General features: G+C 38.7%; 1 protein-coding gene across 6 annotated transcripts in view; it reads right to left on the minus strand.

The window, feature by feature from the left end:
- KIF1B (kinesin family member 1B) overlaps window positions 1-22,122 on the minus strand; it is a 97,841-nt gene that overhangs the window by 24,002 nt on the left and 51,717 nt on the right. For 4 of the 6 annotated variants that reach the window (XM_059830118.1, XM_059830117.1, XM_059830115.1 and 1 more), the window contains 9 exons: window positions 12,563-12,656; window positions 11,660-11,808; window positions 10,877-11,055; window positions 9,702-9,839; window positions 8,690-8,938; window positions 3,162-3,280; window positions 963-1,048; window positions 686-815; window positions 169-328 (listed from right to left, as the gene is read on the minus strand). In XM_059830118.1, coding sequence (XP_059686101.1) covers window positions 169-328; window positions 686-815; window positions 963-1,048; window positions 3,162-3,280; window positions 8,690-8,938; window positions 9,702-9,839; window positions 10,877-11,055; window positions 11,660-11,808; window positions 12,563-12,656 — 1,304 coding nt within the window. Of the gene's footprint in view, window positions 1-168; window positions 329-685; window positions 816-962; window positions 1,049-3,161; window positions 3,281-8,689; window positions 8,939-9,701; window positions 9,840-10,876; window positions 11,056-11,659; window positions 11,809-12,562; window positions 12,657-15,915; window positions 21,049-22,122 lie in introns of those variants that run through there. The other 2 variants (XM_059830119.1, XM_059830120.1) reach the window with 2 other exon arrangements.

A 22,122-nucleotide genomic window follows, 5' to 3' on the forward strand; every position in this document is an offset into this window, starting at 1 on the left:
AGGTACTGCTTGTAACAGGAATTCCAGTAACCAGCAAGGTGTTTTTCTCTGCTATACCACACTGCCACCGATCTGAAAAGCTCTCAATCAGACCCTCCATTGCCTACAATTATTTGCACTCTCTATCAAACCATTCATTGCCTAATGTAAATAAGGACAGATTCTTACTTGAACTGGCAGAAAATATCTGCATATTCAGGAAGGATGCCGCTGGCCTGTAGCACTGTCACACGGAAGGTAAACACGCTACCCAGTTTCAAGTGATCACCAATTTCCTCAGTGAATCCTTCCATAGTCATCTTTCCATCCAAAGTGGCTGACTTCAAGTCTTAGGGAGAAACAAACATCGCACATCAACTCACTTTTTTCTTTTTTTTTTTTCCCCCTCCTTTCTTTCCTTAAAATATTCCTTCAGGCAACAGTTTAGCCCCATCACACTTTTTTTGTTTTTCTTTTGAGCCCAAATTATTTGCTGAGAATCAAAAGCTCCAAATACCTGGGAACAGTTTTTCTGCACAGTTCCTCAGATGAATAACTCCAGCATCTATCATATGCAACCCATCGGTTACACCTCTCCCTACCTATCATATACTTGAAGGACACTCAGAACCCCTTTCTATCACTGACTGAAAGTGTCCCAGATTTCCCTTAAGCTCTGCAAGATTACTACGTATTTCTTGCTTACCTAGCTCATTCATTCTGTTGATCTCCTCTGGAGGAGTGGTAACCTCCGAATTCTGTCCTTGCCCTTCCACAATTCTTAATTCTTCCAATGACAGTCCAGACCGAGTCATTGCAACTGAAGAAAAATCACTCTGAAAAATTAAGTGAAGTTGCACGTAACAGACTCCTGCAGTTTCTGGTTTTCCCATCCCCTTCTTCTCCCGCATTACTTAATTCTTTATTTAGAAGCACAAACTATTGCACTCAAAGAAACCTAACTCAATTTTAAGACTTCTTACCTTGTCAAAATATTCATTGTCAAATGAAATTTTAGCTGTGCCAGACTGTCGAATACCAGATCCATAATCTGGGGCTTCTTCATCAGCTAAAAAACAGAAAAAATAATTAAAAAAAAAAAAGATGAGGAGGAGAGGGAAAAACCCTCAGAGTTATCTGAATAGCAATTCTGATTACAACGGAAACCAGTCCGTAACGCAGAAGAGGCCTGGTTCCAGTCATCCAATAACACATTAGAATAAGTGCTGGGAAAAAATCATAGCAGAAATCTATCCATCAGGAACTCAAGTGTGGGAAAACAACAAAGCAAGCTACGAAGTGTCATCATGAATATATTTAACTTTAGAGAATTTTGAATGCAAAACAACTTTACTACTAATTTTGATTATTTATTTCCTTCTGATTATTATACCTGAGGTAAATTAACATTCCATAATACAATGACCCACACGGGAATGTATACTAACGTTGATTTAAACTGTCATCTAAAATTTTATAGCCATAAACCAAGCAGTAACACTAGCAAAGCTTCACAAGTACATGCTGCAAGTTTGAAAGGCAGTTCTCTCCGTGCAATCTGTCCATATAACCTTCTCCTCTTTGTGGAGAGTAACAATAACGAGGCCTGGTTAAACGCCAGATATTTTTTCCACAGTAAATGCATGCTTGCAGGAGGAATCCCAAGATTCGGGAGGTTCAGGCTAGATATTAGGAAAAAGTTTTTTACTGAGAGAGTAGTGAAACATTGGAATAGGCTGCCCAGGGAGGTGGTAGAGTCACCCTCCCTTGGAGGTATTCAAGGAGCATGTGGATGTGGCATTGTGGGATGTAGCTTGATGGACATGGTGCTGTGTGGTGTTGGGTGGGTTGGTTTTTGGTGTGTTGTGGTTTGTTGGTGGTGTGTGGTGTGGGGTTTTTTTGTTGTTTTTTGTTTTTTTTTTTTAGGTTGGACTTGATCTTACAGGTCTTTTCCAACCTTAGTGATTCTGTGATTCAGAATGTGTTCCGAAGCTTTGGCTTAGGGACCAAATAATGCCATGGCCCTTTTTCAAGAGATGTCCCCAGTTCTATTTCTATTAGCCAAGGTGTATTCTATTTATTTGGATGGATAAACAGAATATTTATTTGGAAATATTTGGTTAATGCTAAGGAGATCAAACCAAACTAGAAGTGAGACTTTTGTACATATTAAAATAGATTTTATTTCACTCGCTGGTTTAGTCCCAGCCAGAGTGATTCTTACACATCTTCAGAGCCTAAGATTTCATTATACGTTCCCATGGAGAGTGAAACTTCCACGGTTACGCTACTTAAACAATAAAGAATTGTTGGCAGTTAGCCACTGCTAGAAAGGACAAATTATGGGAAGTATCTGTGCTCTCACCAGCATGGATAAGACATGGCTAACTACCAGCAGTAAAACTCAACTAGCTCACCTCATACTGGAAAAGTATAAAACATTAGCAGCTGTCTAGCAGACTGCAGTTAAGCTCTGGCACGCATACAATGGCAGTTCAAAACTGGATGAAACGGTTACCATCCCCATATATCTACCCTCCTCTTCTGAAAAGCTGATAATTCTTGGTGATTTAACAGTATGTTAAAGCAGCTTCTAAGTCTCAACACATTTTAGTGAGGCAATGAAATGGAAAACCGCTGCTGATTTCTGCTTATACTATGCCGAAAACCTCCGGTTTAGGAACTGAGCACATTTCTGTGCATTATTTAAAAGGATAGTTTGAGAAAAGCAAACACTTGGTACATTTAACTTTTCTGCAAGTCACCACAACTATCAAACTTGCATATACCCTTGTCCGCTCTTTATACTGGGTGCCAGAAAGAAAACACCTTTGCTTTATTTTTAGTTTTTAGACTCACTGACACTAGTTAGCCCTTTCACTGTCCTAAAAAGCAGTGTTGCATTAGTCGCCACGTATAAACTTCAGGGGTCAACACCATCATTTTAAAAGCTTCTGATCAGTAGCATTATTTCAAGATCTATTCATGCTTGGTCCGTATGATTCACACCAATGAAAAAATTTCAAAAGCAAGTTAATAAAGAACAAGCGTTCTTTGCAACACTAAAATTATTCAGGTTTGAGTATAAATGAGAATGGTTTGATCTGTTTGCCTGGTTTTTAAAGCTGCAGCTATTCATAGCGTACCAAAGAATTGCAATGTAAAGCTCTCTAGCATCTCACCTGCTATAGCTTGCACTGCTACTCGCAGAAATCCTCGTACTTCTCCTTTCTCACTAACAACAGCTACTCTGTGAATAAGAGGCACCGGGTACAGCAGATTGCTCAGGTATACAAATGCTCTGGTAATAGGAAGGAAAGAAAACACAAATAGCATTAGGCAATCATCTGCAAAACCAGACTGCAGTATTTGGTTGGCTAATGGGACATTCAAATCTTCACACAGTCTAATTTACTCCATCTATTAGACCTGCATTGTGATCGTGTATCCATATTGTCCACTCAGGGCTCTGCAGCAGCGTCAGAGCTAAGTGAAGCCACAAAACGCTCTAAATCAGAGTACACTGGAGACACAGGGCTTGTATTAGTGAGTTACAAAACATATGAAGGGGACAATTTAAGATGATGGCTTTATAGGAGGTGATTTTAGATGCATTACAGTTGTAAATGAAGCTGTTAGCAAGATGGCAGAAGTCTACTAAGGAACTACTGATTATTAAGAATTGTTTGAGTTTTCCACCCCATAAGCATAGTTTGAAGTGATAAATTAAAAGGGAATTTATCTACTGTGTTCACACAGCCTCAAATATTTTACTGAACATATAAAAACACTCTTCAAAATGGATTGACTAAATGCTTTCTCGCTCTATGTTCATTTGATAACACTGTATACAGAGTAATCAGAAATCCCCAATAAACCATAAGTCATCTCTCAGGTTTCTTGGAAGATTCACTGAGTGTACGGATAGTGGAAGACTGACACATCTTCACAGCTAAATATCTTTAGGAGTATTATATTTATTTCTTTAAAAAAAAAAAACACACCACCAAAACAAACAAGAAACCACCACAACAGTACTCTAGAGCAATCATTTAGATATTACAGTTTACAAAAGGAAAAGCAGCATTTAGGCCCACCACTGGATGATCCTGCCATACACTGACTTCTAAAGTTATATACAAGCAGGGTCTATTTTGGAACAGTAACTTAACAAGTTTTATTGTACAGATTTTTAATCAGAAGTTAGACTAACGTTATTAAGTCATTTTATGTTTCTGCAATGAATTGTAAAAGTTCTTAAATCACTACACTTCAGTGTGATTAGCTTGAGCAAAACTTGAAATGCTGAGAAGCCTAACAAGTCAGGTAAAGAATGGCTCTCAACAAGGGGAAAAAAATGGAAGGCTTTATTTATTAAGTGAGCTGTTTCAGAGCTCAGAAGAGTACTGAGATGCATAGAAGTTTAACCAATAGTTTTAGCAGTCATTAAATTTAAAGTAACTAACCAATTATGTATGTAATTTTATTAATTATGCATATTATACAAAACACCAGTCATTTGTTTAACTGGATTTCCTTCTTGCAGTCCTTCTTATTAGTCTTTATTATTAAGTATAATTAATTCCTCAAATTTATAACTGTTATTGATTAATATTCATAGGGAAAGTCCTGCATGACAGAAGAGGACTGAGAGAGAAATAAAGTTGTTTGCTGCCTCTGTCCGGAGACATCAGCTGTAGAATTTGTTCCGTGAACACAGCAAGACTGATCCGAACTCAATTCCTTGTGACACATAGCTAAGGACCAAAGTTAGAAAAGGTAAGTGTTTCTCCTTGGGTTCACATGCCCGTTCCCAGAATGAAGGAATGATCTTGAAATGACAAGGTAGTCAAACAGGTGTCAGTTGTGAACCAAAGCGACAAAAATAATGCTACTAAAAAACAAAGTGGTGACAAAATGCAATAGAGAAGAGAATGATTAATAAGGCTATAAAAGTAGCAAAACAAAAAATGAAGAAAAGCATACAACAACAAAAAAAACAACTGCAACGTAACACTTGACTAAGATTAGGATCTAATTCCTTTTCAGTCTGCTCCAAAGTGAGGTAAGCACTGATAAAGCAGGGAAAGGGAGAAGAGACTAAATTTAAAGTAACAAAATGGGAAGTTTGATTTTTATTTTTTTTCTCTCCTCTAAGAAAACATTTTCATTTTTAGCTTTGAAATTTCAGGTGGTACTCATTCGAGAAAGCAGCATGCCATCATACAAGGAAACAGTCCCTCACACTAACAAACTGGAATTGTTCACTTGGACTGGACCAGGGATGGAGTTCAGGAAGGTATCTAGTTATATGCTCAACACGAAAAACAAACGCAGTTTGAAAACCACATTTCAAGCTAGGGAGAACAGACATTTTTCCCCAACACAAAGGAATCTAAATAGCCTTGTATTGATATGTATACAGTAAGAGACAGTTTCACTAATTAAAAGAGGCAGTCATTACAGAAGCCTTCCTACTTCAAAGCCAAACTAGTGAAAGCGAAAGCATTAACTGTATGAAAAACAAAAACATATTTTTATTTGCATGGCTAAAGTTCTGAAGCTGCTGTTCAACGTATGACAGCCAAAGCATTCAGCTTTATTAGCAACTACAAATTTTGTCGCCTCAGTAAAATGACAATCCCAAAGAAAAAAATATTTCTCATCTTCCTTAACTTCCTTCCATCCAGTCACCTAGCTCACTGGAATCACTTGAACTTAGAGAAAGAAAAGCACATAATGCAAAACGTTTTAAGCTTCCTGTTTGGTGATGAAAATGCTGTATCTCTTCTGTAGAATGGAGAGCAATAGCACATTCGCTGTACAGAGAAAAGAGCTGGTTTATGCAGCAATACTGCCTTCCAGTACCATTCCGTCTGCTTCGTCACAAGACAGTACCAAGTTAGGAGTGGATGAAATCTTAAGGTTATCCTCCTCCTCTTCCCACACCTGGGAGGACTCCCACTCCCCAAACATCCCATATGCAAGTGTCCCCCTGCACCTTAGCCCAGCAGACTGAAAGAGGGGGAGCTGTATTAGCAGAAAGATTGGTGAGGTAAAATGGCATACTCACAACAAAACTAGAAATGAAATTCAAACACAATTTCTTCAAAAAATCAAACCAAAACCAACAGAACTCAGAATGATGACGGATATTTTTTAAATAAACACAGCAATTCAAGATTTAAGTAAAATATCCCATAGTCGTCTCCCACCTCCCTTAAAAACATAGCAAATGCTTGATATGCCACACCATTAAATAGAATGAGCCTTAAAGACAGCCCAGCATGCCAGAAGAGATGGCTAAAGGGACCAGCTCTTTTTTGCCTTTTCTTTAATAGTTATAGTACAAATAAAAGACAGTCACAGCACAGACAGAGAAAAAAATACTGCCATGCCCGAGGAGTTAGATAACTACATGATCAATTTCTCTTCCTCTCCTTTGTGACCTGGACTCATTATTGCTGACAACACCCCTCTCAAAAAAGAAAAAAAATAATTAAAATTTATTTTATTTTTGTCCTACATATTCCACAACATATGAAACAGCTAAAAGTGTTATGGCATTTTGGTTTTGTTATAAATTGAACACTGCTTTGTGCTCAAGACAATATCTACGTAGATGGACGTACGCTCTGATACTTTTAAGTCTTACTGTTCAAAAGTAGAATTCTCATGCTGGAAGACACTAAGGAATCAAAATAGTTTCTACTCAGTGGTGCTAAACAGTCTGACAGCTTTCTGCTGACAGAATCAGCACAACCGAATAATGTAACAGGAATATAAACAGAACAGAATAGAAACCAACAACTAGGAAAAAGTCATTCAGCTGTCTACTCAGAGATCATACAAACTAAGTTTCATTCCTCAATTTACAGCCCAAGTAGAGTTCCTTAATACGTGCAGCTTACATGGTGCAGGCTAGTACCCTTAACTGCTGCAGCTTCGTGTGTCTGTCTATAGAGACAGAGCTCAGTATTCTTTTTAATACATGGAAACGGGAAGCAAGTTGTGTAATTGCCAGGAAGCACGACTGTTTTCATTATACACTGTATTTGCTCAGCTTGTGTTGTGCTTCCTGAAGAGTTTGTGAAATGAAGATGAATAGCTCAACTTTTTCCCAAGCACTGAAGGTCCCGCTCTGAAAGAACATGCCCAACAGGAGAATACGCTGAGTATGCCAGCACTGTTAACAAGAAAGCAGTCCTAGCCATTGCAAACAGCGCACATATGCTTTAACTAGCTGACAGCCACTTCCATGCCAGTTAAGGTGGCTTTCCCAAACTGACCCTTGTGGATCAGATTAACCTGAAAGAATTACATTTTATAAAACACATTATCAGACATTGCACATAAGGGCACAAATTCACAGAGATCAAAGAGGACTAATGCAATTTCTTGCATCTTTAGTAACTGTAATTTCTGTTTCAAAGACCAGCTCAAGGAAGTTCCAAGTTTTAATCACAGCTTGTGAATAGGTCCACTAAAGACAAAGAATGAGGTTAGACAATACAGCTAAACTGATCTAAAAGCTTGATAAAGACTGACAAACTCAGTCCCCCATTTTTACAAATAATGCAATCAAGTTTCCTGCATTTGAGGAAACTGCAAAAAGATCCCACCTTCCTGACAACGAAGTCTTCCCTGCTTACAGTCACAGAAAATGGTAAAATCAAGCTCTGGACCCTTCTCCTTTGTTCCTCCCTTCCACCAGCCATGGAGTCGTACCCCCTCTTTTGTACAACGCCTGTGGTAACCACCTCCCTTATTGTCTTAACATGTAGATTGGCTTACAGAGTGATCAAATAAGCGAAAAAGCATAACTGGGGGAGTGGGAGCAGAAGAGAGGGGAGCAGAGTCACTAAATAAAATCTTTCTGTTTCTTGTCACAACTTAATACGTTTGAGCAAGACTATCTGTGAAGAAAGAGTGCAAAGTACTAAATTCTTCTAAGGCAACTTGGTGTCCTTGGGGTCTACGCCACAGACTGAGGTCTGATAATACCTTAATCATATCTAGATAGGCAAAATAGATAATACTCTAAAATACATTAAGCAAACTTGTTTCAGAAATTCAAGCACAGTGGGGAAAGCACCAGTAAACACCACCAGCCAGTGAATTTTAATGATGATGAGCTTTGACTACGTAACGCTTGCTATTAAGAGTCATGCATAATCTGAGAAGTCAAATCATCTCAAAGAATACTTTTTCTCATTCAAAAAGGGCCATTCTTCTTTATCCTCATGCAATCATTTCTCTTTGGACACAAGTTTTCAAAAAATGGATTTATTGGATTGGACTTAAAGACTTTCCACCATACTCTAAGATTCTCTTCTACGGAAAAAATTACATACTACAATACCATCTTAGTGATCTTGCAATGGCTAAACACAGCATTCTTATAACGCTTAAATACTGTACACAAGCAAAACCACATTCTTTCTATATTGTGGCAGTTATCTAGAAATAGAAATATATTTACTCACATGGTGGCATCTAAGGGTTATTTTCGCAATTAGTATTTAGGTCTTCATGGCCTCTGACATGGGAATTTAAAACTTAAACTACACTGATTCTCTGGGAATTCCAATTTATGTATACAGATATTTTGGCTGGCTTGACAGATATTCTGTGCAGCACAAGGCAAAGCCATTGCAGCCTACAGCAAGAGCTGGTCCCTTTTGGCCATTCTCACAGTAACCTCACCAACCTTCCCACTAAAATGAACCAAGGGGATCGGTCGTAAAACGGGTCGCGCCCATCATTGAAGAGGTCTGATCCCTCCTCAGTTCCAACGTCGGAGCCAGTATCATCCACAAAGGCCTCATCATCAAAGTCCTCCATCTCATCCTGCTGTTCATCAGCCAGTTCAGTGATGTCGGAGTCAGCCGTGGAGAAAGTGGGGGAGGGCGTGCGATCAGCAAGACGCTCATTCACGCAGCCATGGAATATGGGGGAGCTAGATATCAGTTAATGGAATACCAATTAACAGAGTAAGGGGAAAGAAGAATGCTTCATTTAACAGCCGTCTGTTGCCATCAGCACAGAGACCACCTGAACAACAAGCAAAGCCTTCAAAACATCTGGACTGAAATGAAACATAAGGGAAGGGATTGCTAACGAAGTCAGGAGAAAGAGCATCCTTGAACTGAGCAGAAAGCAAATGAAAAATTAGTATAAACATGGTCGAACATACAGACATTGAGAACACTTCCATTTAACAGAGCTACAACTCTATTTCCAACACGTAGCATTTTTGTAAATAAAAGTATTGTAAAGATGCAGCCGACATCAGGAAATATTAAAGAATCCCATCAGATATTAGGTATTTCCAAAGGGTATGACCAAGCTATTTGAACCACATATGTAAGTAAGGCCCTGTGCCACTTTTCCCCTCAGCTTCCGGTGTTCTTCATATTCTCACAGCTCTGCTCCAGTGACTTTAGATAGAACTTAGCTAGCTACCCTTTTTTAAAAATAAACTTATAAATTACTAAGGGTTCAGTCAGATCAGATTCTACAAGGTCACACCAGAAATGGCAACATTCTAAAGAGCATTTTCTGCTCTTCACTATATTTTAAGTCTACCAGAAATCCCTGAAAGACAACACGCACAAATAACAGCAGTGGCCATACAGTTTATAACCACATTCAAAGTCAAAATTCATCCAGAACTGACAAGAGTTGCCAGTGTGCCAGCAGTTAAGATTATCGTCACATACCTTCCAACCAGCTTGAACCAATGAAAGCGATCGTAAAAGGGGTCACTGCCTGTCATTGTGCTTTCACTCTCATCCTGTGTATTAGATGCCATTTCCCCAGCTCTGTCATACATCTCACGCATCAGGTCCAACCTCTGCCTGCATAGAAGAGAGCAGGGTTAAAAAATTTCTTAAGAGAGTGAATAAAAAAAAAAGCAGAGAACACAAAGTGGGGTACACTGACTTCACTTATACCAAATTACACACAGGAAAGGGGAAATAAAGAACAGAGGAGTCTGTACCACTAAGTTTGGTACTGTACTAATTCTCTGACATGTTAGCAATTCTGGGGAAAATTTTGTAGGCTAAGCCCACTAAGCACGAGGCAAGGTCACTGCAGAAGCTTATGTAAATCTCAGATTTCATTCAAACTTCTAAATATTCTTCTTTCACATCTAATTCTGGCATATTTTTTGCTTCCTTTTTTGCATCAGCCGATGTTGCTGAGTGATTTAGGCAGTTTTTTGCATTTCACTCCAAAAATGTTGGCATTTTGATTCAAAAGTGAACGGATTCCATTATCCACTTTTATTTATTTATTTTATTGAATAGGACAAGTGTTTCACACTACAAGATCCTTCATTCAGAAGTTATTAGTGGAAAAAAGATTCTTTGGTCAGTACTTAGAGAATGGGGAAAAGACATATGTCTTTTGCCTATTTGCAAGAATATCATGAAAATAATTCAGATTACAGTCAGAATTTGTGTAGCTTCCATAGAAACAGAATCTTCTTTATTTAAGTTTTTTATTATAAATTATGCCCTATACTCCTAGGTTATATAAAAGCAGGTGGCAAGGAAACTTTTGCAGTGAAAGAAACCTGAAAAAATTAATGCAGAGAGATAATTAATGCAGAGAGAGCTGTGATTAGCCTTATTAGATTTAAAAAATAGAATCTAACCTCAAGTTACAAAAATTAAACATAGAGGCGAGGCAAGATGCTGGAGAACAAATGCACTTGGTGCAAGAATCCAGAAAGCTGGTATTTAAAACATACCACACTGCCTGTAAAGTTGGCATTTGGGAGGACACAGAGAAAAAACAAGTACAACAGAGAATGAACAGCAAGGGGTAAAATTTTTCAGTGAAGCTCCTTGGGTATAAGGAATTTTGTTCTCCAGTAGTATTTACATACTTGAGTTTTTCTAAGGACCAGTAATGCGTTGCTCCATTCTTCAGATCCTGGACTTCCACAGCTACCACTGTACGGGGGAAAGGCCTATTGTCCCGGGTCTTCTCCAACTCAGTGGGCAAAAGCTCTGGTGGCAGTGGTGAGTAGAGGGTGTCTGTCAGCAGGACAAACTGAAACTGCACCTGAATGGAAAAAGAAAAATTACTTTAGTTCTGAGAAGCCAGCTATCAGCATCACAAAGGGGACAGAGACCTAACCTAAGGCAACGTACGAAGCCAGTTTGATTTTCATCTCTGTGAACAAATTCAGGTGGTTTTTACATCACTTTTTTTTTTGTCTCAAAATTGCATAAAACATTTTTCAGCGGAGTACACATATCTTGCCTTTATTGTCACAGCTAGCAGAGGTCTGGAAAACTATAGACCTAGCACGTCCTGTAGCAACCACTTCTCTTGGAAAAATGATGACTGCATGAAGTTAAAAGCAAAAAGGAAAAGACAGGGCCCTAGGGAGATGTGCATGTACACGTGTTTATGACATAAACAGGAACAGCATAAGGGAAATGAAGGAGAGGAGACTATATCAACCAGACTTGCATGGGATGATCAGCCAGCCAGAAGTCTGGATCAGAGACTCACGATTTTCTGAACCCTTTTAAAGCCCAAACTAATAAGCAACAGACATACAACTTGAAAGACTACAAGTAACTCTAAGCATTTGAAGCAGGTTTATACAGTCAAAATTGATGAGTCAGAAAATTTAAAAAGCTACTTAGCATGTCCCTACCTTTTTCTTTAACTCTACACTGATTGCATTGGCTTCTTTCAGATACACTGCATTTCCCCAGAGCTGGTCCCTCAGTGAAGTAAACTGGTGAAATTTCCACTTCCTGAAAGCCCACTGTGCGAGTTCATACTCATGTCGTGTCCAGGGCACTAGGACAAGCAAAGAAACAGAAATAAAACACTGGGGCTTCTTCTCTAAACCATCACATGCAGCATCTAATACTACTGCTGACTATGTCATCAAGTTCAACACCTTTTCTGGAAGAGAACAGAAAATGAAAACCTGTATTTTTATTATTCAGTGAGGAAAAACTGGATTCAAACTTCCTCACCACTAGCATTGGAGATACAATGATCAAGTAAGGAGATCTGGAACAGAGAAAACAAAATAAATTCTACTCCTACTATTTTAAATTAGTTAACAATTATTAAAGCCAAATGCTGAAACGGTGGAATGCAGCAAGTATTATAGGAATAATAAACTCTATCTACTGTCCAGAAAGGGAGTTATACAGACATGTCACAGCATGAATTCTAAGAATTCCTACCAAGGAGAAAAAAGAAACTTTAAAATTGAAACAAGGAAACAAAGGCAACAGCATTATTTTGGTTTAAGACATTTGAACTCTGTTAGTGCCAAGAAGAGACAGATTCCTTCAAATCCAAGACCACCAAATCAAAGTTTGTGCATCAGTTGAATTTGGGGATGTGTATCTACTGTTTATGTGGAACCTACTCTATGAATAGGTATTTTACATCTTTATGCTGTGAAAATTACAGATCAAGAAGTTATGAAGTGTTTCGCAGCTTTCCAAAGCGAGTTTTCTATGTATTGCAAGAGATGATATAGCAACTGTTCCTTTAGGCTTGGCTATCTCCAAAGTATTTTTAGCTTCAAACTCACCTTCTTCTTCTTCCTCCTCCTCCTCCGTTGTTTCAGCTGCCAAAGATCGTGTTTCTACCTGCTTCTGTAAGGCCTGCAGCTTACTCTCATAGTCCTGTGGGGAGAGAGGAGATACCGTGTAGGAGGACAGACAAAAGCAAGGAGAATAGTTAAGAGAGACTAATACCTCAGATGGAACGACAAACACAGAGAACAAATACATAAAAGACATTTCCATTAATGGTCAGAGGTTGCATACCAACATCTATTGGTTTAGTACAATCTGTCCTTGAAAAGAGAGAAGACAGAGGCCAATATACTTAAGACAGTAGTGTGGTTTTTATAAAAATCATCAGATATACATGCTCATAGTATCTGTAAGAGGGAAATGTTTAGGATTTTTTTTTTGCTGAACACTGGAAAAAGGGGATATTTTTGGGAACCTGCTTGCTGCTCTCAGGGACATAGAAAAGAGGCAGAAATAGAGAAAAGTACAGAAATAAATTTACAAGGGTAGGATTATTCACCTTCATTTTCTCAAACAGAAGGATTAACAGCACCACTGATTTGCCTTTTGATACAAAAAAAAAATTTCAGATTTTAGGAAAAAGACATTTTGTTTTCAATGTTATTTTCTTCTTCGGATGTAAGTATCACTCTCTCACATGTGTATTTAATATATCAGAAGATGAAAAAAATACCACTGCCCTGGCAAGTGGGCAGAGAAATCTGTGCAGAGGTTTCCACACAAAGAGCGCTTCAACAATACCTTCTGGTGTAAAAGCATTTTCTTCCTGTTCAGCATAATCATGCCTTGAAATAAATGCTACTACGACCTAATGACCCTTTTATTATTTGCTGGTAAAACAAATACAAATTCAAGGTATTTAGAACAGACACAGTCACTGTGCTCCTGGTCGCAGAGCCCACCTCACTACCGTATTTTATTTTTTGAAGACAATCCTTTGGCATATATTACACAAATTAAACTGGCTTCTCAAGATTTTTATACAAGAGTTGCAACAACAGTTCACTAAGAGTGTTACAAAGTTCTTAAGGAGAATTCTTGAAGCCACTCATCTTGTATTCCAACCTTCTCTCTTCCACAGTTCCAAATCCTAAAATTCTTCTCCAATGCTGCTGTTTGCAGTAATGCATTAAGTCTAACAGCTATAGAAGGAAAGCTTACACTTTCCTCCCACCCTATTTAAGCGTCCCACCTGAACAGCTGCCACAATGTGATTGCATCAAATGTAACACAAGTTCATCAGAAAGACCTTTAGATGGTGTTTGGAAAGGAGATAAACCTGAAGTACATTCCTTGAAGTTTATATGCAAGATTTCCTGGAGGTAGCATTAAAAAACAGTAGCTGTGCTCTTAGAACAACCACCTGAAAGTGCAGAATCTTCAATACCATGAATTCAATACCCACGACCCTTAGGGAGAGAAACCCAGACTATTAAAGATATATGGCCTTTGTGTGAGGGCTGCATTTTAATTTCCTAATTTCCTCTTGAAATTTTATTTGGCTAAAATGCTCCTTCTTCTTCATTTGTGTCTGCTCCATTCACTCTAAGATGACTACATACTTACAGCGTAAGGAAACCTTAGCCCAGCAGCAAAAGAACTACAGACAAAACAAACATATGTCCTTTCTTTTGATATTCCTTCTGAGATTCTTAATGATTCAACAAAAAACTATTCTAGAGTCAATGAGGAGGTTTCAGACTTATCTATAGCTCTGAAATACCCAGTGTAGTCTTAAAAATTTGTTAACATAAAGGCACTTTCTCTGGGCGTTTTTTTCCCCCACCCGTGTAGATAATGCTATTACATTTGAAACCAAGGTAAACCAGGTCAGATGCGAAGGGACAGAAACAAGATTCTCTTACTTGCAAGGAAGAGAATAATAATTTATTTTCCTGTAGTCGGAAGAAGATAATCTGAGGGTGTCATTTTGAGTGGCTAGATTGTAGAAATGAAGAAATTAAAAGCTCTTCAAGTAGTGTTTAAGTAGAATCTTTGATCAGATTCTTTTGGAGAAACTGAAAAGCTGCAGAGGGAATGGTCAAAAATCAGGAGCATTCCACTGTGAAAATTCTACTTCCAGCAGGAGAAACCCACACACATTAAATTCATTCAAAGACAGAGACCTGCTTCTTGTCTTCTCTATTTCCAGACTTGTGAGCCAAGTAAGTGTATCTTCTGTACATTTAAATACCTAGATAAATAAATGTTTAATATAAGCAGACACATTTTATCGACTCCTACTAACAAATGTTACTTTTAAAACTAAGTAAAAGGATTTAAGTTTATTTTCCCATAATGAAAAAAAGAAATAGGTACCATTTCCCTAAGCAGAAAAACAGGACTAAGATTACCTCCTGGCACTTGATGCTATGGTAGTATTTAAAAATAATTGGCACTGAGCAATAGATGAAGGATGAATTTCAGGTTGGTTCACATAGAAGGTGCACTGACTGCACTGTAAAGGGGTTGGTTTGCTCTCTTGAGAGATTGGTCAGCTCTCCAGATAAACATTTCCACATCCGATTAGTGATAATACACACATAATTGTTAGTACCGATGTGAAAGTGCCTCAACTGCTAGAAAAGAAAAAAACCTGCAACTAGAAGCTGCCCTGAAGGTCCATGCCCTAGACTCCCTGGAACCCAACGCATAGTGTTGTACAGCTTCAAACTGGTTGATATCATTAGCTCCAGGAATGTGGAGAAAGGGAATGCAAAGTTCATTTTGCCCAAGGGCATGGAAATATCTAAAGCCACAACCACCATAGATTTTTCTGAAAACAGAGAAAAAATATAAATCATACACTCAGACTAGGCCAAGCTTTTTCAGACAAGACCGGACCAGCTTTTTAAGCAGCACACTGTACCATAACAACTTAGATTCTTTGAATCTACGTGACGTCTGCAAAGGTACTGTAGCATTTGTGGTTCCCTCCTGTATTTGAGGTATACAAAAAGTCAGTTTCTTTTGTCTTCAGTGAGCAAATAAATAGAGAATAGCCAGCTCTGTATTTTCTTCCAGAATTCAGATAAACAGCACACAAGATGGTACAACGGGACAGCACTGAAGAGCAGTATGGCTTGTAACCCCTTGCACTATAAAAAGCTTTTTTTTTTTTTTTTGAAAGAAGCTATGTGACAGTAGGCACAAATCCGCGTAGGCTGCTTTTCACATAACTTAACAGCAGAAAAAAAATCAGAGTGGACGGACTTAGAAGAATCAGACTGAGGAACAATTAAAGAAACCTTTTAAACTCTGCTAGAACAATACCAACCCCAAGATAAAAAATAAAACCAGGACATGCCTGCAATCAAGTTTCATTTCCATTTCACTGAGACAAGTCTGACACTTACAAGAGTATTTCATACTTTATTGAAAGAGCACTTTTACAATACAAACCAGTTCTGCTTTTCACAAGGCAGATGCTTGCTCTTAAGACAATCCAAAACTTGTCTTTTCTTAAACAATGGACAGATCTGAAAATCCCATTTAAATCAAAAGGCAGCTCACTGCTTTCTTTACAGTACAAATGGGTACACAGCATAGATTTCTCATGCGGCAGCTCCTGAAGTGGTTCAATGGGAAGTATCAGAGTCAAATTTCAACACATAAAGGATAAAGAACAAATTTCAACATATAAAGTATAAAGGACAAACAGTGAGGGAGATATTGAAACTATGCTGAATGTACTGATAAAAATAGCATCCTCTAATTTGACAGATCCCTAAATTCAGATTGCTTGAGAGAGGACGTTGAAGTCAATCAGAGGAGCGTTAGTGGCATGCATTTCCCCCCACCCCCCAAATCCACGTGTCCGTAGTGATTCCCAAAGGATATTTAAGAAATCACCACTAAGGCACAGGTGGACACAAGCTAGCTGTCAAAGCACACAGCACATCAGCACTTAGCAATGGCAATTAAGCTGATTAAAACAGCACTCCCATCATGGATGCCACACTTCCATCGACCTGAAAGCCTTTCACACAGTCTTCTATGGAAGCAGCTGTATTGCAGTTCATTAGCTCCATTAATACAGAATTTGGAGAGGTATGTGTATTTCTGAATAGTGCAAGGAGATCCACAAGTTCTCACATTGCTTCTCTTACCAGATGAGGCACTGCACTGTAATTAATATTCCATTCTTAAAGTGGGTAATTATTTTATAGGACTTCCCCCCCACCCCGCCCCTGAGTTTCATTTCTGTAATATCCTCCCAGAGGCCAGGAAAAAAAGCTGCTTCCTCGGAGCAGACTGGGCTCCATTTTGGAATTGGCTATCCTTTTTCTTTTCTGTCAAATCATACAACAACAACAACAACAGAATAAGCAGGGTTGTTTTTCTAGTGCTGCACTAAAACAGTATAGTAAGACAGCCTGATGGTAACCTATTGCTCATCATCATCACCACCACCCAGGCATTTACAGATATTTCTTCTCAGGTTTTTAAGCTTAAATAAGTTGGCAAAAACTTCTTAGTGTCTAGCATTAAATATCAAGTAGCAGGAGTTTTTAATCTCATGTCAGCACACGTAGTTGCATGGACTTCAAAATTACTCCATGTTCAATCACGTGGTGATTTCACATAGGCAGCCACAATCCTCAACAAAAATGGGACACAACATAAAATTGCTTTGGTCTTCTCTCACGACCTATCCCATGCATACTCTGTTTGGCTCACGTATTCCTACAGAATTGAGAGGATTTTCCTGACCATGCATTTTTAAGAGAGTCTAAGCCTTTTTGAGGATATGAAAGAACTCATTACTCTTGACATGCACAAAAACAAAGTGCAATGCACTACTAAAACAGGATTCTAAAATAAAGGCAACAGGAAAATATTATTTGCAGCCCAAAACTCATTTTGCAATTCTGACTCAAGCTCAAAGAAAGTATTGCTCATCTACAAGGCTTCTTTTCTTTAAGAATCAAGACATTTTTGGACATGATGCTTTACTTCCTTTGTTCAAGTAGGCATGAGACAAATGCAAGTTACAAAGCCGTATTTGGACACAAAATTAAACCTGCTGTAAAAAAGAATGTCCCAAGTGATGGGACCAGCTGATTCTTTTAGGACAGTCAGAGGACTGACCTTGTATCTCCTACCTCAAAGGGCCAGCATCCTATCAGTAACGCATGTGCGGAGACCTAACAGTTGACACTTAATACTCGATACGGAAATGGTGCATGGCTGCCACTCACCACATGTTGCAACCAGCACCTACACCATGCACAGTTGCAGGGGGGGAAAAGTAGGACAGAAAACAAAAATAAGATGTAGAGTAAGCTTGAGGCATTTCCTACTCATCTACAGCTATGCTGAAACACGCAGAAGTAACAGTTACCAGTAGGGCTTATATTTTATCAAAAAATAAGCAACCTCAAGTAAATTAAGGATATTTGTGCAAAACAGCACAAATCGTTTAACTGTACAGATACACTGCAAAGTGGACCTATCTTACCAAATGTGGTATAGTAGCCAATTTTGTTTTTAAAATTGCATTCAAGTTAAATTTAAAAGCAAAATAAGTCCTCAAAGCTTTAGATTGCCTTATATTTAAGCCCACAGATTTTTTAGAAGTAAGCACAATTTTGTTTTGCACTTTAAGGAACTCAGAAAGTTTATAATTAAAATTGGGACTCTCCAATTGAGATAAAATCCCAAGTTCATAAAGCCTATTCCTTAATCAACAGTTTTTCTGTAATTTGTTTAGAACAATCTGAAGTAGGGATTGCAAGCATTTGTTCCATGGCAATTCACCTGCAAGTATAGACCTCTTCAGATCAAAATAGGTATTAAAAATTTTAAACTTGCATTTTGAGTGTGGGGAGAAGGAAAAAGAATATTATTTTCTCCTCAAAATTACCTTCTCCTTTATTAAACAAGTCTTGAAACAGGGGTTTAATCCAAGACCAGAGGCACTAACATGAGGTATCACATTAAGATGAAACAGTTCAATTCTCCCATCTCTGAGGAGAATTCAGCCAATTCAAAAGTAGTGATCTATAAGTCTTCATAACTATCTCAAGAATATCTCCCAGACTCATGCCCGAGAAAGTTGAAAACATGAAATAAAAAGAATTAGCTTTTTGAGGCTTCTTCCTGCACCAGACTGTTCCTTTCCACAATCTCTGTATAATAATTAAAAACTATTATATTTAGAGAGATACAATGGGAATTAGAAAAAGCTTATTTCCAAAATATTGCTTCAGCAATATATATATATTCTGACATAAAATTCCATTCAGGCATGTTTAACTGTCACAGCAATTTCATACCAGTAATTATGAACTTAAGCAGAAGGAGAAGAAACGTCTCCTACTCAGGGAGTAGGACCGTTGTGACCCAATAGCTCTTCTTAATTTAGCTATTAAAAAGCCACACATCTTGTCAGCTGACAACTTTTGGTTTATAGATTATTATTATTATTATTATTAAGAATTCGAGTTGAGTGGAAAATATTGTTCTGAAGAGTCAGCTAAATTTAAAAACAGATGGTCAGTTTCCTTATTGCTAAGAAAAAGGTCACAAGAAACATTCAATGCTATAAACTAATTTCTCTTTTGATTGTCTACATAAAACACAGGAGGAAGGTAGCACTTTGTAAGTTCCAGACAATATTTTCAGCATTAGAAAAATACTCCAAGACACACATAAAAAAAACCTGGTAAATGAGCTAGCAGGGAAGTTCTCCCCTCCACATCCCTCCTTCCAAGTCTTCTAGTCTATGAAAAAAGTTCTTACAATTTTTCAGAATGTTCTTCCAATCAATGTTGTTAAAACTGCAACAAAAGTCCCATGCAAACTGAACGGGCTGAAGGGCCAGTACCTTGTGTTTGTACGTCAAATTACTCAAGTTCTACCTGGCCAAACAAAACCCAAGACAAAGCAAAGCCAATCCTGGCTGTTTCTTAATAAGCCAGAATTGCCCCTGCTTCCCTCCTCCCCCAGACTACTCCTGGCCAGCTAATCATACTGTAGTTTCTCTGCCCGCTTTGAGGTTAGGTGCTGAGAATTGGCGCCTCATCCGTGGGGGCGTCACAAACTGGTTATAGTGGTTAAGCCGGTCAGTCTGTTTTGGGTGGGAGTTAGCTGTATTGCCTTCTGCACTGCCTCCATTGTTGTGATTGCAGTAAGGCTGTCGGTGCTGGTGGATGTGACGTTTTTGCTGGAAAGTCTGCAGGTCTGGATTCTGCTGCCCGCTGTACGAGTGCAACGATTCAGATGAGCCCGATGTTTGACGCCGCAAGCTTTTTTGAGAGCCATTATTGAGAGAATTGCTTCTCCAGCGCAACTGAGGTGATGGCTGCTGCTGACTGCCAGGCTGTGACGGTGTGTTTAACTGCTGCCTGTTAATTTGGATATTATCTGGATTCCTCTGGGGGCCATGAAGATTCCACAGCTGCTGAGGGTCTTTAGAAGCAGCTCTACTTTCTTTTTCTTTGTTTTCATCTTTGTTCTTATCATCTTCTTTTGGAATTCTAACCTCAATAACTTCATCCTCTGTGATAATTATATGGGTGCCTGGACTCCATGAGTTCCTATGTTTGGGATTGCTTTTGAAAGGAAAGCGGGGCTTGCGATTTTCAGGCGGAATAAATCGGTGAGGCATATTTTGTCGACGAAGCTGCTTTGCTATTTCCTGCTGCTGTAGATTTTTAAATCGAATCTGTTCTTGCCTCATCCAACGTAATCGCCCACGCCTGAAAGCTGGATCACCTGCCATTAACTGTGAAACACGCTCCTCTTTAGCAAGATCATCATTCTCGCTTCTTTTCAAGTCATCCATGGGCTTCTTATCCACATCCACCACACCGGCAGAGTTTGGAGACTTAGCATTAGCTATGGTTGACTGAGCTTTCTCTGGAGACCCTATCAGAGGTAAAACCTTCTCCATTTTTAGCATCTTATTTCTAAGAACTTTTATCTCTTCATCCTTCATGTTGTTCTGCTTCTTCACTTCTTGCAAAATATCTTCCAATTTATCTATATGCACCTTAAGGTCATCCACATCAGTTACTCCTTTACCATTGGCCATAACATCTTCAATTTTCTCATCTCCAACTCCTACTGTATCCCAGACATCACGAGCAACAGCTCGCCATGATTCACGCTCATTTGGATCTTTTTTCCCATACATGGCACAAAGCTCTTTCATTTTAACAATGGCCAGAGCCTCAATCTCCTGCCTAGTGTGCCTGAAGTCATTGAGTGCTACCTCATAGCATATCTCTTTCACAGCCTGAATCTTTAAGTCTGAGATGGTAACCCATTTGGAGTCTTTGCTAAGGCGTCGACGTTGGGGTATCTGGTACATTTTAATAGGCTCTCGTTTCTTCCCACTGCTGGGGAGGCCACACTTTTTTACAATGGTTTGGAGCTTGCTGGGGGGCAGCTTCTCTCTCAGGGAAGTGATCAGTCTCCAACTCTCCTCACACGATCTCTTGTCCGAATCATCCCCACTATCAGAGTCTGCATCCTTTGGAAAAACAAAAATCGAGAAGTGGCCCCAAAATAACCAAAATTAAAATTGTAAGAAAATGGAAAAGCTAAACAAGAAGTAGCAGGCAAAGAAAACTAAATCAAAAATCAAAATAGAACAAGTGATAAGGAAGTCCCTGAAGACTGAGTGTTAGGACATTAAAATGTATCTTCAAGAGTCATGGACTGTCAAAATTGGAGCTCTTCACTAAATTAACATTATATTTAAAAGTCTCATCATCTCAAAACAGCAGATAATCTAAACTCTTCCCTCCCAATCCCTTCCAAAATCTTTAAATAGGTCAACTAAAACCAAGTTCCTGATCAAAAAAATTAAAAACCAAGTGTAAACTGCACTTCACACATGCTACAAAGACATGCAAATCCCCGCCACACACATTTGCCTTGGTGACTGCTGTTGTTTCTTTCAGCAAATCCTCCCCAGGTGGATGAACACAACAGCCATCATAGAAGGTGTCATGAGCAGCCAGAGTAAGTCGGGTTAACACTGGTTAGTAACGTTGCACGTGGTTGCAGGGAGGCTCAAGTTTAGAATCCACTTCACTACAATAGCAGCCAGAGAAGTGTTAGACGATAAGAAAAAATGAAACAGAAGCAGCCGAAAGGTTCAATGTTAAAAGGACTGTAAGTGCCACTATGACAGGTGAAGACAGTGGTTCATACTCCAAGACTTGCTACAAGCTAAAAGGATATTCAGAATCAGAGTTTCAGAGGTGGGTTGTGGTTTGTTTGTTTGGGATTTTTTCCCCCATTTGTCACCTTGTTGCTTAGTTTAAAGAAAAACACATTAACAGTCTTGTCTGTCCGAAGAATGAGTTTCAGAAGAATGTAGCGGTAATTACTTTTTTTTTTTTTTATTTGTTTTAATACAAATTCTCTATTTCATATCCTTGATTTGTCCTCTTCTCAAACCCTAGAGCCTGGAGCTTCCACACACTTGCTAAGAGTTATGCGTGTTTTGCTTCTTCATTACAAGTTTTCCACCTTTTGCTAAATGATTTCTAATGAGCAGTGCTTCAGGTTTCCATATGTTAGGAATGTTTGTTCAGGT

Source organism: Gavia stellata, chromosome 27, assembly GCF_030936135.1.
Source record: "Gavia stellata isolate bGavSte3 chromosome 27, bGavSte3.hap2, whole genome shotgun sequence".
Classification (NCBI taxonomy): Eukaryota; Metazoa; Chordata; class Aves; order Gaviiformes; family Gaviidae; genus Gavia; species Gavia stellata.